At 45.2% G+C, this 25,268-nt stretch overlaps 1 protein-coding gene across 2 annotated transcripts in view; it reads left to right on the top strand.

Annotated features, from left to right (window-relative positions):
• LOC126281690 (TNF receptor-associated factor 3) overlaps positions 1 to 25,268 on the top strand; it is a 280,376-nt gene that overhangs the window by 141,208 nt on the left and 113,900 nt on the right. For both annotated transcript variants that reach the window (XM_049980855.1, XM_049980856.1), the window contains exon 2: positions 2,583 to 2,711. In XM_049980855.1, the coding sequence (XP_049836812.1) occupies positions 2,637 to 2,711 (75 nt within the window). In that variant the 5' untranslated portion in view covers positions 2,583 to 2,636. The remainder of the gene's footprint in view (positions 1 to 2,582; positions 2,712 to 25,268) is intronic.

Raw genomic sequence — 25,268 nt, 5'->3', positions numbered from 1 at the left:
GCAACATCACTACGTGGTTTCGCTTGCAGGTTTCTAAAGATCATGAACTTCTGATAACATGGTGCAAGGTACGTTCTAAAGGTTCAGTTACGTATTCAGCGTTTAAAAATGGTTCAAATGGCTCTGAGCCCTATGGGACTTAACTTCTGCGGTCATCAGTCCCCTAGAACTTAGAACTACTTAAACCTGACTAACCTAAGTACATCATACACATCCATGCCCGAGGCAGGATTCGCACCTGCGACCGTAGCGGTCACGCGATTCCAGACTGTAGCTCCTAGAACTGCTCGGTCACTGTGGCCGGCTACAGCGTTTATATGAACTCATATATGTATTAGCCACCTTGACTTTGAATGTTTGTTTATTAAATTTGCAAATCCAATGATAACAGCACAGATTTCTCGAAACTGTGGTATCAACGTTCGATGCCGCACTTCTTAGGGGTGCAGTTGTCTACCGCGGTCAGTACTGGCATCGCTGGACCCGCGAGTCAAGACTAGCGCCGCTCCGCGGCTTGCATCAGGTCTCTAGCGTGCGCTAGGCCACTCTTGCTCAGGACGCAAGTAGGAAAGTAGTATAGCCTATACCTGATAGGAAACAACCTCTAACGAGGCGCCTAGTTAAAGTATGGCCTATGTGATGTCTCAATAGCTCTCCGTTTGTAATTACATTCCTCCTGACTATGAAGACTCCTGTACCACCAAAAGTACAATATATTATTCTTTACCAATGCCTTCTAATTATTTTACTCGTTGTAGAGCCAGACCATGCAGCCAGCTCCTTATCGACTGCACTGACAAACCTGCTGTATATGCAAAGAAGAGATTTATATGTTTCTAGTTAGCACTGGATACCAGTCATTCACACTGGCGACGGTTCGTTCGACGTCATCATAACAGAAACTGTCAGTAAAAAACAGATGAACAAGCAGTTTGTCGAAACTGATTTTTAAGAATAATAAAACACTTCAAATTGCCCTCAACAGCTGACACAATGTCAAACGTGCATAAATATACACTCCTGGAAATTCGAATAAGAACACCGTCAATTCATTGTCCCAGGAAGGGGAAACTTTATTGACACATTCCTGGGGTCAGATACATCACATGATCACACTGACAGAACCACAGGCACATAGACACAGGCAACAGAGCATGCACAATGTCGGCACTAGTACAGTGTATATCCATCTTTCGCAGCAATGCAGGCAGCTATTCTCCCATGGAGACGATCGTAGAGATGCTGGATGTAGTCCTGTGGAACGGCTTGCCATGCCATTTCCACCTGGCGCCTCAGTTCGACCAGCGTTCGTGCTGGACGTGCAGACCGCGTGAGACGACGCTTAATCCATTCCCAAACATGCTCAATGGGGGACAGATCCGGAGATCTTGCTGGCCAGGGTAGTTGACTAACACCTTCTAGAGCACGTTGGGTGGCACGGGATACATGCGGACGTGCATTGTCCTGTTGGAACAGCAAGTTCCCTTGCCGGTCTAGGAATGGTAGAACGATGGGTTCGATGACGGTTTGGATGTACCGTGCACTATTCAGTGTCCCCTCGACGATCACCAGAGGTGTACGGCCAGTGTAGTAGATCGCTCCCCACACCATGATGCCGGGTGTTGGCCCTGTGTGCCCCGGTCGTATGCAGTCCTGATTGTGGCGCTCACCTGCACGGCGCCAAACACGCATACGACCATAATTGGCACCAAGGCAGAAGTGACTGTCATCGCTGAAGACGACACGTCTCCATTCGTCCCTCCATTCACGCCTGTCGCGACACCACTGGAGGCAGGCTGCACGATGTTGGGGCGTGAGTGGAAGACGGCCTAACGGTGTGCGGGACCGTAGCCCAGCTTCATGGAGACGGTTGCGAATGGTCCTCGCCGATACCCCAGGAGCAACAGTGTCCCTAATTTGATGGGAAGTGGCGGTGCGGTCCCCTACGGCACTGCGTAGGATCCTACGGTCTTGGCGTGCATCCGTGCGTCGCTGCGGTCCGGTCCCAGGTCGACGGGCACGTGCACCTTCCGCCGACCACTGGCGACAACATCGATGTACTGTGGAGACCTCACGCCCCACGTGTTGAGCAATTCGGCGGTACGTCCACCCGGCCTCCCGCATGCCCACTATAGGCCCTCGCTCAAAGTCCGTCAACTGCACATACGGTTCACGTCCACGCTGTCGCGGCATGCTACCAGTGTTCAAGACTGCGATGGAGCTCCGTATGCCACGGCCAACTGGCTGACACTGACGTCGGCGGTACACAAATGCTGCGCAGCTAGCGCCATTCGACGGCCAACACCGCGGTTCCTGGTGTGTCCGCTGTGCCGTGCGTGTGATCATTGCTTGTACAGCCCTCTCGCAGTGTCCGGAGCAAGTATGGTGGGTCTGACTCACCGGTGTCAATGTGTTCTTTTTTCCATTTCCAGGAGTGTACTACGTGTTCTTCATTGCATAGCAAAGATAATAGCGCTGTGGCATGCCGAAATTAATTTTGTAGGCGCCCCTACATTCCCACGTGTACAGAGATGGAGGGTACGATGATTTTCTGTAAACCGTGTACCAACACTGTGTTGCAGGGACCAGACGGCGGTCTTCCCTGGACGTGAGGCCCTCGGCAGAGGCGCACCGACATGAGCGGGAACCCGTGGACGGCGGCGTCCGCCTGCCCCTACTGCGGCCGCCAGCTACCTTCCTCGCACTTGCAGGTACTGCACTACTCCAGCTGTCTATCTCACCACATTCTGTCACCTGTTCTGTACCAACGAAACGGAAGCCACCAAGAGTAGTAAGTGTTGCTTCACTTCTGGCATCGCCGTACGGTCCCTCAAATGGCTCTGAGCTCTATGGGACGCAACTTCTGAGGTCATCAGTCCCCTAGAACTTAGAACTACCCAAACCTAACTGACATAAGGACATCACACACATCCATGCTCGAGGCAAGATTCGAACCTCCGACCGTAGCAGCAGCGCGGTTCCAGACTGAAGCGCCTAGAACCGCTAGCTCACTACGGTCCCTCCTTTCGACTACCTCATGGAAACCGATATACAGGGTGTACAGGTATGAAATGTGTGTGGTTTTTTTTAGAATGAAACAGTAATTTTTAATTGAAAAGTAATTACATTTTATTCAAAGTACTGACCATTGCTTTCTATACATTTTGTCCACCTTTCTGGCAATTTGTGGACACCACGCGAATCTGACACACAATTTTCGACTTCTTCGTAGGAATCGAAGTGTTCCTCAGTCAATGCGTGTCCCATTGATGAAAACAAATGGTAGACGGAAGGGGCCAAGTCTGGAGAAATCGGCGGGTGGGGTAGCAGCTCCCAGCCAAGTGTTTTGATTGTATCCTGAACCAGTTATGTTTTGTGTGCAAGTGCATTGTCGTGTAAAAAAATTACTTTGTTATGTCTTCTGGCCCATTCTGGTCTTTTTTCGAGCAATGTATAGCTCAAGTTAATCATTTGTTGTCTGTAGCGATTAGTATTCACAGTCTTACCGGGGTTTAGAAGCTCATGATACACCACACCTTTCTGATCCCATCAACCAAAGAGCATTGTCTTCTTGCCGAATTGATCTGGTTTTGCAGTCGATGTTGATGGTTGTCCCTGATTATCCATGATTTTCCAGTTTAGGAATCTTAAAATAAATCCATTTATCATCGCCAGTAACAATTGGATGCAAAATTGGTTTTCTTTCACGTCTTTGAAGCAAAATTTGACAAATGGTTTTTCGGTTTTCTATCTGTCTTTCTTTTCAGTTCATGTGGCACCCATTTTTCACACATTTCGATCTTTCCTATAGCTTTCAAACGGTCAGAAATTGTTTGTTGTGCAACGTTTAGCATTGATGCCATTTGCTTCTGATTCAATGTATCATCTTCATCCAATATTGCTTGCAATTCGGCGTCTTAGAACTGTTTTGGTGGTCTTCCACGCTTTTCATTTCTTACATCAAAATCATTATTTCTGAACCGTTGAAACCATCTTTTGCATGCTGCTTCTGATAGAGCATGATCACCATATGCCTCGCCAAGCATTCGATGCAACACTGCAGCACTTGCTTTCAAACGAAAACAAAAAATTAATGCTTTCCGCAAATCATCATTTTCTGGTACAAAATTCGACATTGTTAACACGATGAAAACATATGATTTTGTTTGTTCCATGACTTGATGTATACTAAATATATTTGACAGGTGTCATACCAACCAAACAAAAAAACAGTAAGGCTCGTTCACAACAAATGTTCCCTATCGACACATTTGTATCGTAACTCTCATTTCACACCGGTATATTTACCTAAGTGATCCCGGAGTTGAGAATCAACTAAATTCGCTCAATAATGGAAATTCATCGGGATCGGTTGAGATACCTGCTAGATTCTACAGAGATTATGTGCAAGCATTTGTTGGACCTCTCGTAGGTCGTAGGATCAGTAAATGGAACCAAGCATTACGTCGTGACCGGATAACGAAAATCGCTTCAAAAACCAACGAGGATCCCAGAAACAGAGATCCTCCAAGACGCTACTCACTTTGTTCGTCCATGAAATCTTGGGTGACACGGATGATGGAGCCCAGGCTGATGACATTTTCCTCAACTTCTGGAAAGCATTCGATGCAGTTCTACAGTGAACAAAATTCGAGTTTACTGAGTATCGGATTTGTAACTGCTTTAAGGACTTTCCAAGAGATAGAAGTCAATAACGTAGTCTTAACGGGACATAATCTGGAGATATGAAGCTAAATTCTAGAGTACATCAACGGACTCTATAGTGCCATTACTATGTATACTATGTAGGGTGACCAGGAACAATACCGACATAATTTCTCAGCGTGTTCAGGGATATTTCCAGAACCTTTTGGTGTAAGAGACCTGTGGTCTACAGTGGCTCGTTATAGAGTACAAGAGCTACTCGTTTATTAAAGTCTGGTCGGTCACGAAATGGAAATCACAGTGAAAATTAAAAATGTCCTGTTTAAGACGCTTAGCATCACCTTCTACCTACTTCTCTACAGATGGTAGTCAGAAACAGTCTGAAAAGCTTGTAAGAGTGTTACAGGGTAGGTAGTGCCGAGAAATAATTCTTACAAATAAAATTCGATACGTTGCTTCAAAAATGGCTCTGAGCACTATGGGACTTTACATCTGAGGTTATCAGTATCCTAGACTTAGAACTACTTTGAACCTAACTAACCTAAGGACATCACACACGTCCTTGCCCGAGGCAGGATTCGAACCTGCGACGGTAGCAGCAGCGCGGTTCCGGACTGAAGCGCCTAGAACCGCTCGGCCACAGCAGCCGGCTACGTCGCTTTGTTTCCGAACTGTTTACCATCAAAGCTGGCCAACCAAGCCTTTGCATGCGCCATTACAAGCGGCCGTCCAGAGACGGTGTCGCCAAACGTGTTCTTCGCTTAGTTTCCCAAAACCGAACAAGACAGTGGCACACAAATTAAACATGGGACGGTGGTAAAGATCGAACCCGAGCCAAAGGCTGAGAAATCTCGTGCACTGTCATCTGTACTATGAGATCAACCAATCGCTGTCCTGCTGCTTTTCATTATTCTTGCATATCAAGATTTCAGCTATAAATAGCCAACTACAGTGCGTTTGAGTGAGTTACCATTCAGAAGACCCGCACCAGTAAATGTCACCATGTCTGTCTGCTGTCATCCAGTGAACTCTAATGGTGTCATGTACTGCTGCGTGTATATGGGATGGTAACTCACTCAAATGCACTCCAGATGGCTGTTTATAGCTGACATCTGGATATGCAAGAATAATATAAACTAGTGAGGTAGCCACTGAGTGCGGTTTCAAATCCTTTGTTAATTAATCTACGGTTGCTGTACACAACCTTTGTTTTTGAAATCAAAGTTTATTAAGTGACAGAAAATGTATCTGGCAGAGAGTTGCATTTGGCTCGCAACTGCCTGATTGGCTAACGCCTGCGCTAATTAATGGCACGAAGTATAGAATTCTTCTCTTAACTATTGTTTCGCAGGACAACACCTTACAAGTTCTTTAGACCGTTACTAATCATCCAGTACATCCGCCATTCAGACTTACATTTGCTGTGGCGTTGTACCAACTTTGCAATAACTTGCTCAGAGAAATCACTCACTTGTGCTCTACTCCAATTCTCTATGATAGTCTGCAGGCCATTGTTAGTGCCAAAATGCTGTCTTAATTGCCAGAGGTTGATATAAGCAGATATGAAACTCATAGGAAATCATGTCCGGACTGGTGAGCTGATGGTGAGTGACCAAATACTTCCCATCGAAAACTCTGTTGCCATTTTATGAAAAAGGGCCGACCATTGTGACCGAGCGGTTCTAGGCGCTTAAATCGGGAACAGCGCTGCTGCTACGGTCGCAGGTTCGATTCCTGTCTCGGACATGGATATTTGTGATGTCCATAGATTGGTTAGGTTTAAGTAACTCTAAGTCTAGGGGACAGATGACCTCAGATGTTAAGTACCATAGTGCTTCCAGCCATCTGAACAATTTTTATGAAGAGGGAAGTGATTGACACGATACGTGGGCTGTATGACATCGGGCAAAATTTCTCAGCAGGCACTCATACTTGGCGAGAGACACAATTTTCCAGGAAACTTTACCTGCTCACTGTGCTCTCAGAACTGAAAAGAGCGACGTGACGCGATCTGCAGGCATCCTGGAGGTACGACCCAACACATCTGAGCAAAACTGCATCGTATTTTTAGTGTGGTTTCCATTTCGCGACCTATCGGACCTTAATAAACGAACAGCCATTGTCATGATGAATTATTTGGCTTTATTGCTTTGTTTCCATGAAAATACGTTCACAACAGTGGAAATACTTGTAATAATTAATCACGAAAGCATGGTAACACGAATGTAATTGTTATGGAATGAGGAATCCATCAGGAGTTGTATGTACCAAGACGTCCACACCAGCATTAATAACAAAAGGACGTTCAGCATTGATGCTTGAAGTAGAAATCTTCATTTCCGTTGCAAATGGATTTTAATCACTGCGTGACCATCGTCAGTGCTAGTGTTAAAGCCCTATGGACTCGTAAATAGAAGCAGTAAAATTGCAATATCCTCACATGTCTGACGTGTACCCTTCATTGACATGCGCAGAAGCCGCAATTTTAGTGCTTGTATTTATCACTCCACAGGCCTTTAATACTAGCAGTAATGATGGTCACACAGTGACTGAAATCGATTTGCTACATAACTAAATATTTCTACTTCTACGACCAATCATGACCCACTCTTGTTATTTACAAAAGTATTTGGTTATTCGTGGGTGCCTATGTAGAGGTACGAAATAATTGTGGTTGCCGTCTTCCGAGAACAGCTGAACATAGCGTGGTCGTGCCCGCCTTTGAATTGTAGCATTCAGAAAACCCACAGACGAGAAACACATAGACCGACTCTTCGTCACTAAACCTGTATACACAGCTGTGTGTCACAATGTACGACTAACACTGTGCCGCCTTTGTATTGTACAATTCAGAAAACCCACAGACGAGAAACACATAGGCCGACTCTTCGTCACTAAACCTGTATACACAGCTGTGTGTCACAATGTACGTCTAACACTGCTGGAAAAACAAACCCGAGACGTAACATTCTAATACTGAATGCGACCTTGAGGACCAAGACTGAAGTAGATCATATTGTTGGCAACAGAAAGTACCGTGAGTGAACGGAGAGTGTTTATTTCCTGAGACACACAGCACCTACCGTCCACTTTTCCGTTGTTACGCGAATACTCGTACTTTCAATGCAATACCAATACAAAGGGTAATTACTCAGTAACGATGAACTGGAGACCACGAGTCTTTGATACTAAAATACTCTGAAAATATCCCTGAACAACCTCCGAAAATCTGTCAGTGCAGTCCTGGTTCAAGACGAGCGGTCTAAGGCGCTGCAGTGATAGACTGTGCGGCTGGTCCCGACGGAGGTTCGAGTCCTCCCTTGGGCATGGGTGTGTGTGTTTGTCCTTAAGATAATTTAGGTTAAGTAGTGTGTAAGCTTAGGGACTGGTGACTTAGGAGTTAAGTCCCATAAGATTTCACACACATTTGAACATTTTTTTGAGTCCTGGTTCATCCTGTGTGTAAATGACCTTTCGAATAACGGAGGGAACTCCATAACGTTTTTGCAGACAGTGCTTTTGGCTATGCCAACGGCCATGCTGCAGTGGTAACACCGGTTCCCGTCACATCACCGAAGTTAAGCGCTATCGGTTTGGGCTAACCACTTGGATAGGTGACCATCCGGTCTGCCGAGCGCTGTTGGCAGGCAGGGTGCACTCAGCCCATGTGAGACAAACTGAGGATACGGCCGGGAGAGCGGTATGCCGACCACATACCCCTCCATATCGGCATCCAGTGACGCCTTTGTGCTGAGGATGGCACGGCGGCCGGTCGGTACAGCTGGGCCTTCCACGGCCTGTTCGGACAGAGTTTACTGTTGGCAGTAGGGACAATGTAACGCAGTGACGTAGATAATCGGAATCTGGTGCAGGGAGTCGCAGTTGCCACTGAACGTAAACAGATACATCATATACGCGTAAAAAGGTGAAGGGGTCCATTACCGTTCAATTAGGTTAAAAACTCACTGGAAACAGAGACTGCCGTGAGACACCCAGGAGTGAATGTCTGAAGCGACCTGAAGGGGAATTGCCACATAAAACAAATTGTAGGAAAAGCAGATGTCAGACTGAGTTTCATTGAGAGAATCTTAATAAAATGTAATACATCCACGAAGGAAGTGCTTTACAGAACACTTTCCGACCGAGTCTTCAGCATCGTCTGTAAGTCTGGAACCTCTAATGAGAAGGGTTCGCAGAACAGATACAGAAGATCCACTGAAGAGCGGCACGTTCCTTCATGGAATCTTTTACTTGGCGCAAGACCGTTACCGAAATGTTAAAAAAATGCCAATGGGAGTCGCTACAAGAGAAACCAATTACGTGTGCCACTGAATGGGCTGCTACTGATATTCCGAGATCATTCATTCGAAGAAACGCAGGACAAAATAACATTGCTTCCTCTCACATATGTCTCACGAAACAACCACGGCCATATAATCACAGGAATTCCCACACACCATGCGGGGATAGACGAGAGAATAGGGAAAATGATAGTGGTACTGGAGATTCCCCCCACCACACACCGTAAAGTGACTTGTGGAGTATATATGTGAACACAAAACACATGAAGTTCCCTTACTTCATCATCAAATTCCGGTATCATTTAGTAAACAAAACATCCGATTAAGGGGGTAACACTCTACAACGCAAGAAAAATACGTGATTTTCGTGATGATGCAAGTAAAATAAGAAAGTATTGCTCCATCGGATGATATAGTTTTATTCTTTACACTTCTGTCTTTTATAAATCATTTTCGTTTTCACATGGGACGCTCCCTTTAACTTCTGCGCTAGGTGGCAAGGCCCCTTTGCAGCCGGAACATTGGTCATCTGCGGCAATTGGACCCATAACAAAATAATTTTTGTAACTCACTTTCGATATATTTTCTATTATAACTGATACGATAAGTGAAAAATGATATGTTCTAACAAAATTGTGAAATGTTGAAATAAATGTCAAATTCTTCGCCCATAAAAAAATGGTTCAAATGGTTGCAAGCACTATAGGACCTAACTGCTGAGCTCATAGGTCCCCTAAAACTTAGAACTACTGACATCTAACTAACGTAAAGACATTACACACATCCATGCCCGAGGCAGGATTCGAACCTACGACAGTAGCGGTCGCTTGGTTCCAGACTGTAGCGCCTAGAACCTCTTGGCCCCACCGGCCGGCTCTTCGCCCACACAACGGAGACAAAAGGGTGCGTCGACTTCTGAAGGTATAGCAGAACAGCTATGTACGCTAATAGTATGTGCCATTCTCAAGTTATGTTTACCACCAATTTGAAAAATAATGTTACCAAAAGAACGCGCCTGAAGTCTTGAGCTATACATTTTGAGGTTAAATTGAACATACCACTAGTAGCGATCTCCAGACAGCACAGAATTCCTTCCAGATCCGAAAGTTGGTCTTCCTCCATATTCTGCATGCACATCGTAGTCTTGCTGGCCTCTTAGGCAGCTTCAGTCATCCACTGCTCTGCTCGCACGCAACGCTTTTCGCCTGCTTTTCTGCAGAAGATGTAACGGGCTGGTCCGATCTCAAGTTATAGCGTGTTAGCACTCGGCCGGCCGCGGTGGCCGTGCGGTTCTAGGCGCTCCAGTCCAGAGCCGCGCTGCTGCTACGGTCGCAGGTTCGAATCCTGCCTCGGGCATGGATGTGTGTGATGTCCTTAGGATAGTTAGGTTTAAATCGTTCTAAGTTCTAGGGGACTGATGACCACAGCAGTTGAGTCCCATAGTGCTCAGAGCTATTTGAACCATTTGGTTAGCACTGGTAGTTTCTATAGTGTTCGTTAGGATGCCACACTGGCCGCAGTGTCGACGATTTTTTTTTTTTTTCCTGCTGGAACTGGAGACTTCCAGTACAGCACTCGTGGCTGCCGCATCGCGGACGCGAAGTGGGGCCGAGGCAGTTTCAGAGAAGTTTTTAACGGTAATATATATACTATATACAGAGTGTTTCAAAAATGACCGGTATATTTGAAACGGCAATAAAAACTAAACGAGCAGCGATAGAAATACACCGTTTGTTGCAATATGCTTGGGACAACAGAACATTTTCAGGCGGACAAACTTTCGAAATTACAGTAGTTACAATTTTCAACAACAGATGGCGCTGCAAGTGATGTGAAAGATATAATAGACAACGCAGTCTGTGGGTGTGCCATTCTGTACGTCGTCTTTCTGCTGTAAGCGTGTGCTGTTCACAACGTGCAAGTGTGCTGTGGACAACATGGTTTATTCCTTAGAACAGAGGATTTTCCTGGTGTTGGAATTCCAGCGCCTAGAACACAGTGTTGTTGCAACAAGACGAAGATTTCAACGGAGGTTTAATGTAACCAAAGGACCGAAAAGCGATACAATAAAGGATCTGTTTGAAAAATTTCAACGGACTGGGAACGTGACGGATGAACGTGCTGGAAAGGTAGGGCGACTGCGTACGGCAACCACAGAGGGCAACGCGCAGCTAGTGCAGCAGGTGATCCAACAGCGCCCTCGGGTTTCCGTTCGCCGTGTTGCAGCTGCGGTCCAAATAACGCCAACGTCCACGTATCGTCTCATGCGCCAGAGTTTACACCTCTATCCATAAAAAAAATTCAAACGCGGCAACCCCTAGGCGCCGCTACCATTGCTGCACGAGAGACATTCGCTAACGATATAGTGCACATGATTGATGACGGCGATATGCATGTGGGCAGCATTTGTTTTACTGACGAAGCTTATTTTTACCTGGACGGCTTCGTCAATAAACAGAACTGGCGCATATGGGGAACCGAAAAGCCCCATGTTGCAGTCCCATCGTCCCTGCATCCTGAAAAAGTACTGGTCTGGGCCGCCATTTCTTCCAAAGGAATCATTGGCCCATTTTTCAGATCCGAAACGATTACTGCATCACGCTATCTGGACATTCTTTTTGAATTTGTGGCGGTACAAACTGCCTTAGACGAGACTGCAAACATCTCGTGGTTTATGCAAGATGGTGCCCGGCCACATCACACGGCCGACGTCTTTAATTTCCTGAATGAATATTTCGATGAGTGTGTGATTTCTTTGGGCTATCCGAAGCATACAGGAGGCGGCGTAGATTGGCCTCCCTATTCGCCAGACATGAACCCCTGTGACTTCTTTCTGTCGGGACACTTGAAAGAACAGGTGTACCACCAGAATCCAGAAACAATTGAACAGCTGAAGCAGTACATCTCATCTACATGTGAAGCCATTCCGCCAGACACGTTGTCAAAGGTTTCGGATAATTTCATTCCGAGACTACGCCATATTATTGCTACACATGGTGGATATGTGGAAAATATCGTACTATAGAGTTTCCCAAACCGCAGCGTCATCTGTTGTTGAAAATTGTAACTACTGTAATTTCGAAAGTTTGTCAGACTGAAAATGTACTGTTGTCCCAAGCATATTGCAACAAACGGTGTATTTTTATCGCTACTCGTTTAGTTTGTATTGCCGTTTCAAATATACCAGTCATTTTTGAAACACCCTGTATATATGCTGTAAACCGACTCGTGCCACACCATTTCGGTAAAAAAAAAAAAAAAAAAAAAAAAAGTTCAAATGATCTGTAGAGCATGATAACTAATGCTAGGCTGGGGAACTGCGGAGATAACCTCTGGATCAGTTGTTCGTCCCATTAAAAGAATTAATGAGTTCAATCTCTTAAAAGTCCTCAGTGCAATGACAAATTTAGTTCGATAATCGGTAACCCCGTATAAATGCCGCGCGAAGTACTGTTATTTACCAATTAACAACCTCAAAGCTCGGAAAAACTTTATATGCGCTGGAATGTGGAGGAGAACTGGTTGTTAAATGTGCAGACGAGTACAGTTCAGTAAGCGTCCACTGCACAGTATTTGCTTGCTTCTTGGAAACGTATCTAAATTATTTCCGTGGGTTACTTAAACAAATTACTCTTATTGTTCGCTTTTGTGCAAATATTATTTTTCTTCTGGGTGATGACTCAGCACAGACAATTATTGTGTAAGATACTGATGGCTGGAAATATGCAATATATGTCAGGAAATTAATAAGCTTGTTTCAAAAGTCAGAAATTATAATAAGAAGAAAAGTAGATGAACATAACTGTTTGAGAAGCTCAGTAATATGCTTCTTCCAGTTCAAGTTTTCATCAATTTGTACGCCCAAAAAATTGGACCATGCTATCGCATTTCCTGAATCCTGCTCATGTGCTACATCAATTGTTGGTGTGATTCGATTTGTTATGCAGAAATGAATGTAGTCTGTGTTTTCAAAATTTAGTCCATTTTCAGAAAACCACTTAACAATTCCTTGGAAAATATGTTTTACCGGTTCTTCTGCTGCTTTCCCTCTCTTATTGCGCCATTGCTACGTATATACCGATAGAAAATATCGCAGCACTAAACAATAATTGATGTAGACTAGAGAAATTTGGCGAATAGAATTTTCTAGGTAACATATTTAAGTGATTAACATTGCAAGATCGTAGATTATTGTACGTGACAGATAATCTATGAGAAATGCTGGTACGTTAATGACGGGTGTTGAATACAAGAACGCTAACGTGTATAGATTGTGTTTTGCAGGTGTCGGATGTTAGTTTGTGGCGTGGAGTTCCATTCCTGTTGATCTTTGACCGTCAGCACAGGGATGGTTGATACCGGTCGTCGATGACACTGAAGTTGTCACCCATAGATGTCTCATATGTGCTCGATCTGGTAATCAACACTGTGTGGATCATTTTGGGATACAACAGCCGTATGTGGACGAGTGTTTTCCTTTTCTTCAACTCCTCATGGGATGCCTTGAATGGCAGCACAACAGATCGAATCACCGCGTTGTCGTACAAATTTGCAGTGAGGGTGCGTGGGATAACCATAAAATGCTTCTGCTGTTAAACGGAATCGTTTCCCAGAACACAGCTTCAGGTATGGGTCCCGCGTGTCTAACATGCGGGCAGGTTGCCTGCAGGACCTCAATTGGCCTCCTCTCAACTACCACACAACTACCACTGGCACCGAGGCACCACCAGCTTTGGTCAGAAAACACAACAGACCTCCATCCTGCCCTCCAGTGAGCTGTCACTAGACACCACTGAGGTCGCAAAGGCGGTGATGTGGGGTTAGTGGAATGCACGCTACACGGCATCTGGCTCGGAGATGTTCTTCAAGTAACTGATTTGTAACAGCTCGTTGTATCGCTGTGGTGCCAACTGCTGCTTAAACTCCTGCTGCTGGTGCAGGACGATGCGCCTCAGCTTTACGCCGAACAGAATGGTCTTCTCTCTCGATAGTGGCCGACCGGAGCCCGGTCTACCACTGCCGGCAATCATATACAGGGTCTACAGTCTTGCCAGGTCTTTCTACAGTATCCAGATGGAAGATCCATCTTCTCGTAGGCCTACTACCCGCTCTCCTTAAAACTCAATGAGGTATAGATAATGGGGTCTTTGTCGACTTAAAGCCATTCTTTATTAACATGAACTCGCGATGTCCAGTCTTAAAGGTAACTAACGCTCACGACCTTTACAGCGTGTATTTAAAGAAAACCTAATTTGCATTCTCATAGTGGCACTACTGGCACCACTCACATGCGACTGATGTGAAATTTGAGTTGACGTCTTCTTCCGTGTATAGAAACACATCTGTCGCACGTTCTATGAGGCTTTTGGTAGGCGTTGCTTTTGTCAATAGGAAAATAACAACCGCAGGAAACTATAGCGCGCTGCAGAGTGGAAGATTGGGGCAGAGACTGACTGTTGCCCGAGAGCCTAAATAAATGTAACATACACTCCTGGAAATGGAAAAAAGAACACATTGACACCGGTGTGTTAGACCCACCATACTTGCGCCGAACACTGCGAGAGGACTGTACAAGCAATGATGACACGCACGGCACAGCGGACACACCAGGAACCGCAGTGTTGGCCGTCGAATGGAGCTAGCTGCGCAGCATTTGTGCACCGCCGCCGTCAGTGTCAGCCAGTTTGCCGTGGCATACGGAACTCCATCGCAGTCTTTAACACTGGTAGCATGCCGCGACAGCGTGGACGTGAACCGTATGTGCAGTTGACAGACTTTGAGCGAGGGCGTATAGTGGGCATGCGGGAGACCGGGTGGACGTACCGCCGAAAAGCTCAACACGTGGGCTGTGAGGTCTCCACAGTACATCGATGTTGTCGCCAGTGGTCGGCGGAAGGTGCACGTGCCCGTCGACCTGGGACCGGACCGCAGCGACGCACGGATGCACGCCAAGACCGTAGGATCCTACGCAGTGCCGTAGGGGACCGCACCGCCACTTTCCAGCAAATTAGGGACACTGTTGCTCCTGGGGTATCGGCGACGACCATTCGCAACCGTCTCCACGAAGCTGGGCTACGGTCCCGCACACCGTTAGGCCGTCTTCCGCTCACGCCCCAACATCGTGCAGCCCGCAGCCCGCCTCCAGTGGTGTCGCGACAGGCGTGAATGGAGGGACGAATGGAGACGTGTCGTCTTCAGCGATGAGAGTCGCTTCTGCCTTGGTGCCAATGATGGTCGTATGCGTGTTTGGCGCCGTGTAGGTGAGCCCCACAATCAGGACTGCATACGACCGAGGCACACAGGGCCAACACCCGGCATCATGGTGTGGGGAGCGATCTCCTACACTGGCCGTACACCTCTGGTGATCGTCGAAGGATCACTGAATAGTGCACGGTACATCCAAATCGTCATCGAACTCTTCGTTCTACCATTGCTAGACCGGCAAGGGAACTTGCTGTTCCAACAGGACAATGCACGTCCGCATGTATCTCGTGCCACCCAACGTGCTCTAGAAGGTGTAAGTCAACTACCCTGGCCAGCAAGATCTCCGGATCTGTCCCCCATTGAGCATGATTGGGACTGGATGAAGCGTCGTCTCACGCGGTCTGGACGTCCAGCACGAACGCTGGTCCAACTGAGGCGCCAGGTGGAAATGGCATGGCAAGCCGTTCCACAGGACTACATCCAGCATCTCTACGATCGTCTCCATGGGAGAATAGCAGCCTGCATTGCTGCGAAAGGTGGATATACACTGTACTAGTGCCGACATTGTGCATGTTCTGTTGCCTGTGTCTATGTGCCTGTGGTTCTGTCAGTGTGATCATGTGATGTATCTGACCCCAGGAATGTGTCAATAAAATTTCCCCTTCCTGAGACAATGAATTCACGGTGTTCTTATTTCAATTTCCAGGAGTGTATGCAGGCAAAAAGGCGAAGAGATTACAGTGCGATTACGGTCTTAGGTGAAAACTGACTGTAACAACCGTATAATACGCAGAAGTAAAAGTCCGAAGCTACCTAATGCGGTACGACGACGAAAAGCTAATTCTAAGAAAAACAAATGCCCGGCTCAGATTTAATCTTAGGGAAATGTAATTCATCCACGAAGGAGATGGTTTACAAAACGCTTGTCTGAATTTTTGGTATTATTGTACAGCATGGGACCATCACTAAGTAGGATTATGGGAGGATGGAGAGACGATCCAGCAAAGAGAGGAATGTTTTTGTCACGCGATCGTAAAGTAGACGCGAGAGCGTTACGGAAATGCTCAACAAACTCCTGTCTCACACACCACAACAGAGGTGCTGTGTATCACAGAGAATGTAGCTGTTGAAATTCCGAAAGCGTATGTTCAAAGACGTGTCGGATAACACTTTACTGCCTCCCACCTGTGTCTCGTGGAATGACCACGACGGAAATATGAGAAATTAGAGCTCATACGAAAGATTACATACAGCCATCCTCCCTTCGCACAATTCACGAATGGAACAGAGAAGGGGAAACAATTATTATGCCTTCCTCACACAGGGCGTGTTTCTCATTGCGAAGCACGCCAGATGTGGTCTCCACCGCGGTTGCTGCAAGCTGTGAAACAACCTACAACATCTTACGGGACGTGCTTCTCACTGTGATATGCGACGGCATCAATCACGTAGTTACAAAAAAGGACGCAAGCGAAATAGTTGCGTTTACTGCGTTAGCAATTACCGAAAAAGACAGGAGAAAACTGCGAAAAAGTTTCTGGAATCGTCGATGGTTTCATAAGCGAATTTCTCTCAGAGGAATGCGTACTCATGTTGGATGACGATCAAAGAAGTTATTCGTTAACTCACTGGAAGGTTCCTCACAGGTTCGTATTTAAACTGAATGCAGTCAATCTAATGTCAGCTTGCACAAGCATAATATCTATGTTATTTATGTTATATTAACTACCGTGAGACTGAAGTAACGTACTTGAAGACTTAGGTTTCAAGATTTAGAATCACTTAGTTTCATTCAAATGGAAGAGGAGAGTTTTTGGAAGTACCAACAATTACTGAAAAAACAAAATAACTACGGTCAAGATGCAAACATGAGGCACTTCATAAAACCGAAAGATGAGTGTACTTCTCTCACATAACGTTTCATAATACCAATAACTTCCAGTCATTGAGTTGCGTTTACTTTCTGACACAGACGGGGAGTCACGTTAATATTTTGGCCACTGGCGAAGAATTAGATTCGTTGATTTATGCGACAAGAATTGTAGCATATATTTATAATAAATGACATCGACCATAGAAGACTATATTTCTATTAAATTAATGAGGAAGTCATAGGCCTTTTTAGAAAACAAAACATGAAACAAAGAATTTGGGAGTAACTAGACAAAATCCTGTAACCTGTCCCGTGTATTTAATGACTCTAACAACTACGGTACAGCTTCTACGTGAGACTTGCGCCTTAGGTATGTCTTACATTGTGTTGCGCTGTATCCAAGCTACTGTAGTTTTGGTATAGCACATAAATGACATAGTAACTGGTAGCAATACCGGTAGCTTTAGCAGTATTGCTCGGGAAAGGAACATAAATGAATTCTTCTTAGCTGAAATAATAAACATCCACCCGGTTGCTACCTGCAAAGTTTATTTAAAACGCTGTATCAAATTTCAGCGTTTATAAAAACATCAATAAGATTATACATCATGTGAGAAGTACTTTACAATGTATCCGAAAGGCGTCAGTCATATGTAAAATTTAACCTCCACAACAATTAAAAGATGTTCAACATGGCTGTTTGGTATTTCCTCACCAATGCACTAGCTCTGTTATGAAAGTGAATATCTCTACCACAACATGTAACCCAGTTGCCAATATGTCCTTCTGAGGAGGACATGGCTATAAACGTTGAGACCATGGTTAAAAGTTTAAAATAAATTTTCCATTTTGCTACTGTTTGACTGTTAGTTATTTCCGCAAGAACATCTGATCCTACAGTTGTTGCTCCAGCCATGCACAAAATTTTAAAACATAGAGTTCGTAGGAGAGATACGGAGAACCGACACTTCTCTTTGTTCGTTTGTTTGGTTTTTTTCCTGTTTTTTTTTCCTTTGCAACATAGTTACAATGGCATATCACTCAGTGTTAGTCCACTGTGACTAAAATATCGTCAGAGAATATAAACTGACTTTACAAATAACAAAAGTTAGCTGGTCGCGCAGCTTAACCAAAGCAATTACTTTAGATGCAAGTACAGTTTACATGCTCAGAAAAAAATCTTTGTACTTGCTGTTATAATTTTTTACAAAGTAGAACATTCTTCATCATCATCAAAAGCAAGAGTTTTCTATTATTATTATTGATAAATGCGAAACTCATTTATGACTAACAAACGCTTGTTTTATAAAAGTTAGACGAAGTATTGAAGTGACGATTGACATATTTTTGTTTTGCTTTTTTTTCTTATTTCACCTTTTTTCAAGAAGTTGCCTTTTCTAGCACTATTTCATGTGTTTTCTTTTTCTACCACAACATCCCTCCGTTTCATATTACAAATCAACATTTTTCGCATAATACACGAATTAAACATTGACTAATTCGATTTTGCTATTTCTGTGTAGAAAAAAAATGTGGCTTAGGTTTCGCTGCCCTTTGTATATTCCCATTTAGTTTCTAGACAGTTCACCATTTCTAGTTTCTAGCGGAATCTTGTAATACATATATCGCATACGTAAACTAAGAGACCGGTATAACTGGTTTCGATTATCAGATGATCATCTCAGACCTGCTACAGCAATATAAAACAGGACCTACATGAGAGCGATACACAAAAAGAAATTAAAATTACCTACAAAATTACAAAAGCATAGATGTACCCATTTTGAAGGGAAATGGCTGTTTTATGAAGCAAGAATCGCTGAGTGACGGTAGTCAAGTGCTGGGGAAAGCAGTAGAGTTATATCTTAAGTTCTGGAAGCTACGGCTGCAGCTGACACTATGGTGTCAGCGTTAGTCAATTAGGTATAATTCGAAATAATAATGTACAAAAAATGACTTACCCATTATTAAATAGAAAGTCAAAATAAAGTAGAATAATTTCATAATAAAGAAGAAACAGCTTATTAATGCAGACATGGATTAAGGACAGGTTGATGGCAGAACAGTTCAAACAAATGAGGAAGCCATAAGCCTGATTTTATTATTAACCGTCACTTAGACGATTTGTTCAGTATCATCACCAGCGCCAGTTTTGAACGTGATGGCCAAAATTAGAACTAAATTTTTCACAACATTAATCGGTTTCGCATAAACACATTAGAATTTGTACTAAGTTCTACAGCTACATCTATATTTATACTCCATAAGCCACCCAAAGGTGTGTGGCGGAGGGCACTTTACGTGCCACTGTCATTACCTCCCTTTCCTGTTCCAGTCGCGTATGGATCTCAGGAAGAACGACTGCCAGAAAGTCTCTGCTCGCTCAAATCTCTCTGATTTTACATTCGTGACCTCCTCGGGAGGTATAAGTAGGGGGAAGCAATATATTCTGTACCTCATCCAGAAACTCACCCTCTCGAAACCTGGACAGCAAGCCACACCGCGATGCAGAGCGCCTCTCTTGCAGAGTCTGCCACTTGAGTTTGCTAAATATCTCCGTTACGCTATAGTGCTTACCAAATAACCCTGTGACGAAACGCGCCGCTCTTCTTTGGATCTACTCTATCTCCTCTGTCAACCCGTCCTGGTACGGATACACAATGATAAGCAATACCCGACGAGTGTTTTGTAAGCCACCTCCTTCTTTGATGGACAACATTTTCTAAGGACCCTCCCGATGAATCTCAACATGGCACCCGCCTTACCAACAATTAATTTTATATGATCATTCCACTTCAAATCGTTCCCTACGCATACCCCCAAATATTTTACAGAAGTAACTGCTACCAGTGTTTGTTCCGCTGTTATATAATCATACAATAAAGGATCCTTATTTCGATCTATTCGCAATACATTATATTTGTCTATATTAAGGGTAAGTTGCCACTCCCTGCACCAAGAGCCTATCCACTGCAGATCTTCCTGCATTTCGCTGCAATTTTCTAATTCTGCAACTTCTCTGTATACTATAGCATCATCGGCGAAAAGCCACATGGAACTTCCGAAACTATCTACTAGGTCATTTATACAGGGTGTTAGAAAAGGTACGGCCAAACTTTCAGGGAACATTCCTGACACACAAGTATAGAAAAGATGTTATGTGGACATGTCTCCGGAAACGCTTAATTTCCATGTTAGAGTTCATTTCAGTTTGTTCTTCCACCTACGCTCAATGGAGCACGTTATCATGATTTCATGCGGGATACTCTACCTGTGCTGCTAGAACATGTGGCTTTACAAGTACGACACAACATGTGGTTCATGCACGATGAAGCTCCTGGACATTTCAGTCGAAGTGTTCGTACGCTTCTCAACAACAGATTCGGTGACCGATGGATTGGTAGAGGCGGACCAATTCCATGGCCTCCACGCTCTCCTGTCCTCAACCCTCTTGACTTTCATTTGTGGGGGCATTTGAAAGCTCTTGTCTACGCAACCCCGGTACCAAATGTTGAGACTCTTCGTGCTCGTATTGTGGACGGATGTGATACAATACACCATTCTCCAGGACTGCATCAGCGCATCAGGGATTCCATGCGACGGAGGGTGGATGCATGTATCCTCGCTAACGGAGGACATTTTGAACATTTCCTGTAACAAAGTGTTTGAAGTCACGCTGGTACTTTCTGTTGCTGTGTGTTTCCATTCCATGATTAATGTGATTTGAAGAGAAGTAATAAAATGAGCTCCAACATGGAAAGTAAGTGCTTCCGGACACATGTCCACATAGCATATTTTCTTTCACTGTGTGTGTGGAATGTTTCCCGAAAGTTTGGTCGTACCTTTTTGAAACACCCTGTATATATTGTGAAAAGCAATTGTCCCAAAACACTCCCCTGTGGCTCGCCAGATGTTACTGTAACGTCTGTAGACGTCTCTTCATTTAGACCACATGCTGTGTTCTACTTGCTAAACAGTCTTCAGTCCAGCCACACAGCTGGTCTGATATTCCGTAGGCTCTTACTTTGTGCAGTTTTGCTGGTATACGATAATTACAGTCACACTGGACCTTCATGAGTAGCTGCACTTTAATTACAGCCAGCCGGTGTTTCATTTCTGCAGCAGGACTGATATAAGCGATCGAAATTTCCCTATAGAGTTTACAGTTATGAGTGGCCAGTTGTTTCGCGTCTACTGCAGGAATTGGTCCCGGCGTCGCGGCCCTGAAGTCCCGACAACACCGGCGAATCACGTCGCGGCGCTATCTCGGTAGTTTCTTTGGCCGAGCGACATGTTTACTACGGAAGTGTTTATAAACACAGGGCGGATGTGAATGGGGCAGCCAGTGTGCAGCGGTGCCAGATGGAGTGTATTTACAGCGCACGGCTTCGCGTTTCGCCCTCGGTGGGCCGCAGTGATTACGTCGTCGGGCGGCGGCGGCGGCGCCGCTGGCTGTTGTCGCTTATCTGCGTCCTCACCCGAGCCGGCCTTGCCCTCCCACGTCCGCCCCTCCCCCCTCCCCCGCCCCTACCGCCACCACCCCCGCAGCCGTTTAATTAACGCGGCGCGGCGGCCGGCGCTTCTGCACCGTACCACAGTCACACTGCGGTCGGGCTGACCTGATAGGGGTGCAGGGTTGGTCGGTGGGAACAACGCCACCGGGCCACGCCGCACAGCGCCACGAAACCGACGGCCGGAAGATTCGCCCACACCGCTCTGTTCCGCGCCGCACGTCTGTATTTTCACCGCGACGTGCGTGTCAGCCGTTCGTTATTAAATCCAGCTCGTCTCGTGTAGCTCAGCTGAATGTGGCTGCGGTTTGGTTTCGCCCTGCACCTGAGGCTGGGCTACAAAACGTACCGTCAGGAGAATAACACACTGATTTCATTCAATTTCAATGAAAACGAAGTTTTTCGCGAATCACTGTTGTGTGAAACATTCTCGGCTTCTTGCCGCATCAGTTCTACATCTACATCTACATCTTTATGATTACTCTGCTATTCACATTTAACTGCTTGGCAGAGGGTTCATCGAACCACAATCATACTATCTCTCTACCACTCCACTCCCGAACAGCGCGCGGGAACAACGAACACCTAAACCTTTCTGTTCGAGCTCTGATTTCTCTTATTTTATTTTGATGATCATTCCTGCCCTATGTAGGTTGGGCTAAACACAATATTTTCGCATTCAGAAGATAAAGTTGGCGACTGAAATTTCGCAAATAGATCTCGCCGCGACTAAACATGTGTTTGCTTCAATGACTTCCACCACAACTCGCGTATCATATCTGCCACACTCTCTCCGCTATTACGTGATAATTCAAAACGAGCTGCCCTTTTTTCCACCCTTTCGATGTCCTCTGCCAATTCCACCTGGTAAGGATCCCACACCGCGCAGCAATATTCCAACAGAGGACTAACGAGTGTAGTGTAAGCTATCTCTTTAGTGCATCTTCTAAGTGTCCTATCAATGAAACGCAACCTTTGGCTCGCCTCCCGCACAATATTATCTATGTGGTCTTTCCAACTAAAGTTGTTCGTAATTTTAACACCCAGGTACTTAGTTGAATTGACAGCTTTGAAAATTGTACTATTTATCGAGTAATCGAATTCCAACGGATTTATTTTGGAAATCATGTGGATCACCTCACATTTTTCGTTATTTAGCGTAAACTGACACCTGCCACACCATACAGCAATCTTTTCTAAATCGCTTTGCAACTGATACTGGTCTTCGGATGACCTTACTAGACGGTAAATTACAGCATCATCTGCGAACAACCTAAGAGAACTGCTCAGATTGTCACCCAGGTCATTTATATAGATCAGAAGCAGCAGAGGTCCCAGGACGCTTCCCTGGGGAACACTCGATATCACTTCAGTTTTACTCGATGATTTGCCGTCTATTACTACGAACTGCGACCTTCCTCACAGGAAATCACGAATCCAGTCAGACAATTGAGACGATACCCCATAGGCCCGCAACTTGATTAGAAGTCGCTTGTGAGGAACGGTGTGAAAAGGTTTCCGGAAATCCAGAAATACGGAATCAACCTGAGATCCCCTGTCGATAGCGGCCATTACTTCGTGCGAATAAAGAGCTAGCTGCGTTGCACAAGAACGATGTTTTCTGAAACCATGCTGATTACGTATCAATAGACCGTTCAAAAAAAAAAAGGTTCAAATGTCTCTGAGCACTATGGGACTTACCATCTTAGGTCATCAGTCCCCTAGAACTTAGAACTACTTAAAACTAACTAACCTAAGGATACCACACAATACTCAGCCATCACGAAGCAAATAAAATCCCTGACCCCGAGGGCAATCGAACTCGGGAACCCGGGCGTGAGAAGCGAGAACAATACCGCACGACCACGAGATGCGGGCTAGATCGTTCCCTTCCAGGTGATTCATAATGTTTGAATACAGTATATGCTCCAAAACACCACTGCAAACCGACGTTAATGATATAGGTCTGTAGTTACATGGATTACTCCTACTACCATTCTTAAACACTGGTGCGATCTGCGCAATTTTCCAATCTGTAGGTACAGATCTATCGGCGAGCGAGCCGTTGTATATGATTGCTAAGTAGGGAGCTATTGTATCAGCGTAATCTGAAAGGAACCTAATCGGTATACAATCTGGACCTGAAGACTTGCCCGTATCGAGCGATTTGAGTTGCTTCGCAATCCCTAAGGTATCTACTTCAAAGAAACACATGCTAGTAGCTGTTCGTGTTTCAAATTCTGAAATATTCCATTCGTCTTCCCTGGTGAAGGAATTTTGGAAAACTGCGTTAAATAACTCCGCTTTAGCGGCACGATCTTCGGTAACAGTACCATCGGCACTGCGCAGCGAAGGTATTGACTGCGTCTTGCCGCTTGTGTACTTTACATAAGACCACAATTTCTTCGGATTTTCTACCAAATTTCTAGACAATGTTTCGTTCATGGTAGAACCTCGAGATTTCGCGAATTACCTCCATCGTCTTCAGCAACTGACGAAACAAAAGTTCTGATTCAGTCTCCAATATACTGGGGTTCTGTTATTAAAGAGGCTGTAGAAATAGTAATGTGTGAGGAAATCTTCAACAGCGACAGCGGATCTAATCTCAGCACTGCATCGAAGCGAAGCCCCAGAGCCAGAGAAATTCGTCACAAATTTTCACAACGGTGGGAGCGGTGGCGCCACCAGCGCAACCGTTGACATAATCTGTAACAGCATGACGTATATACTGACCAATCGGGAGCCGTATTTGGCCTATTTGAGGCCACTACAGCAGCACTTTTGACAGTGAGCTGCTCCTGACACAGACGATGGAAGCTCGGGGTTTTACCCTGAATTGACGTAGCAAGAAATCCGAGGATGTTTTGTACAATATTAATGAACAGCTTATGTGGGTACTGAAGAAACAGTGCTCATACGTAATTAAAATCTTACGTTAGATATGTAGTCTTCAGTAACAGCGAACAAGGTGGCGCAGTGGTTCGCACACTGGACTCGCGTTCGGGAGGACGACGGTTAAATCCCGCGTCCGGCCAACCGGGATGGTTCCTTTACAAGGGCACGGCCGACTTCCTTCCCCATCCTTCCCTAATCCGATGAGACCGATGACCTCGCTGTTTGGTCTCTTCCTCCAAACTACCCAGCCCAGCTCTCTTCAGTAACATACGCAGGAATACATTGGATGTGGCAAGTTACTTGGGGTCGTGGGGATGTAAACGCCTGTCAGCTTAAATGTCATTTATAGTAATTGCCGAGGTGTATGAGAAAAGCAATCAGCCTGATTTTTAATCTAAAACAGTTTTATTCTTTTCAGACGACAATATTGTCTCCTTCAAAGCAGTTCACTTCGGCCGCTATACACCGGCGGAGTCGTTGCTCCCGGCAGCAGCACTGAAAGGCCTGAGATGGTAAAACCTTCAACAGGTCGGGCACTTCTTTTGAATTTTATCCAGAGTCGCAAAATGATGACCTTTAAAGCATTTGAGCCGTGCGTGGCTAGTGCTCGTGCCATATCTCATTTGACATTCTGATTTTACTGTTCTAATACCTCGTTATGTTAATTTCAATTACAGGTGTCACTGAGTTGCCGCCTTGCCTGCCCGTGAGCGGCATCAGCGGCGCTTATCCATATAAGCCCTGGCGTATTATCTTTGCTGACTGCTATTACTTGCTGGTTGTCGTGTGTTGGCAGAGTTCGGACCTGCCAAAAAGTGA

The sequence above is a fragment of the Schistocerca gregaria genome, chromosome 7 (assembly GCF_023897955.1).
Source record: "Schistocerca gregaria isolate iqSchGreg1 chromosome 7, iqSchGreg1.2, whole genome shotgun sequence".
NCBI classification, from domain to species: domain Eukaryota; kingdom Metazoa; phylum Arthropoda; class Insecta; order Orthoptera; family Acrididae; genus Schistocerca; species Schistocerca gregaria.
Note: the sequence above shows the minus strand (reverse complement) of the source record. Positions and strands in the feature narration are given on the sequence as shown.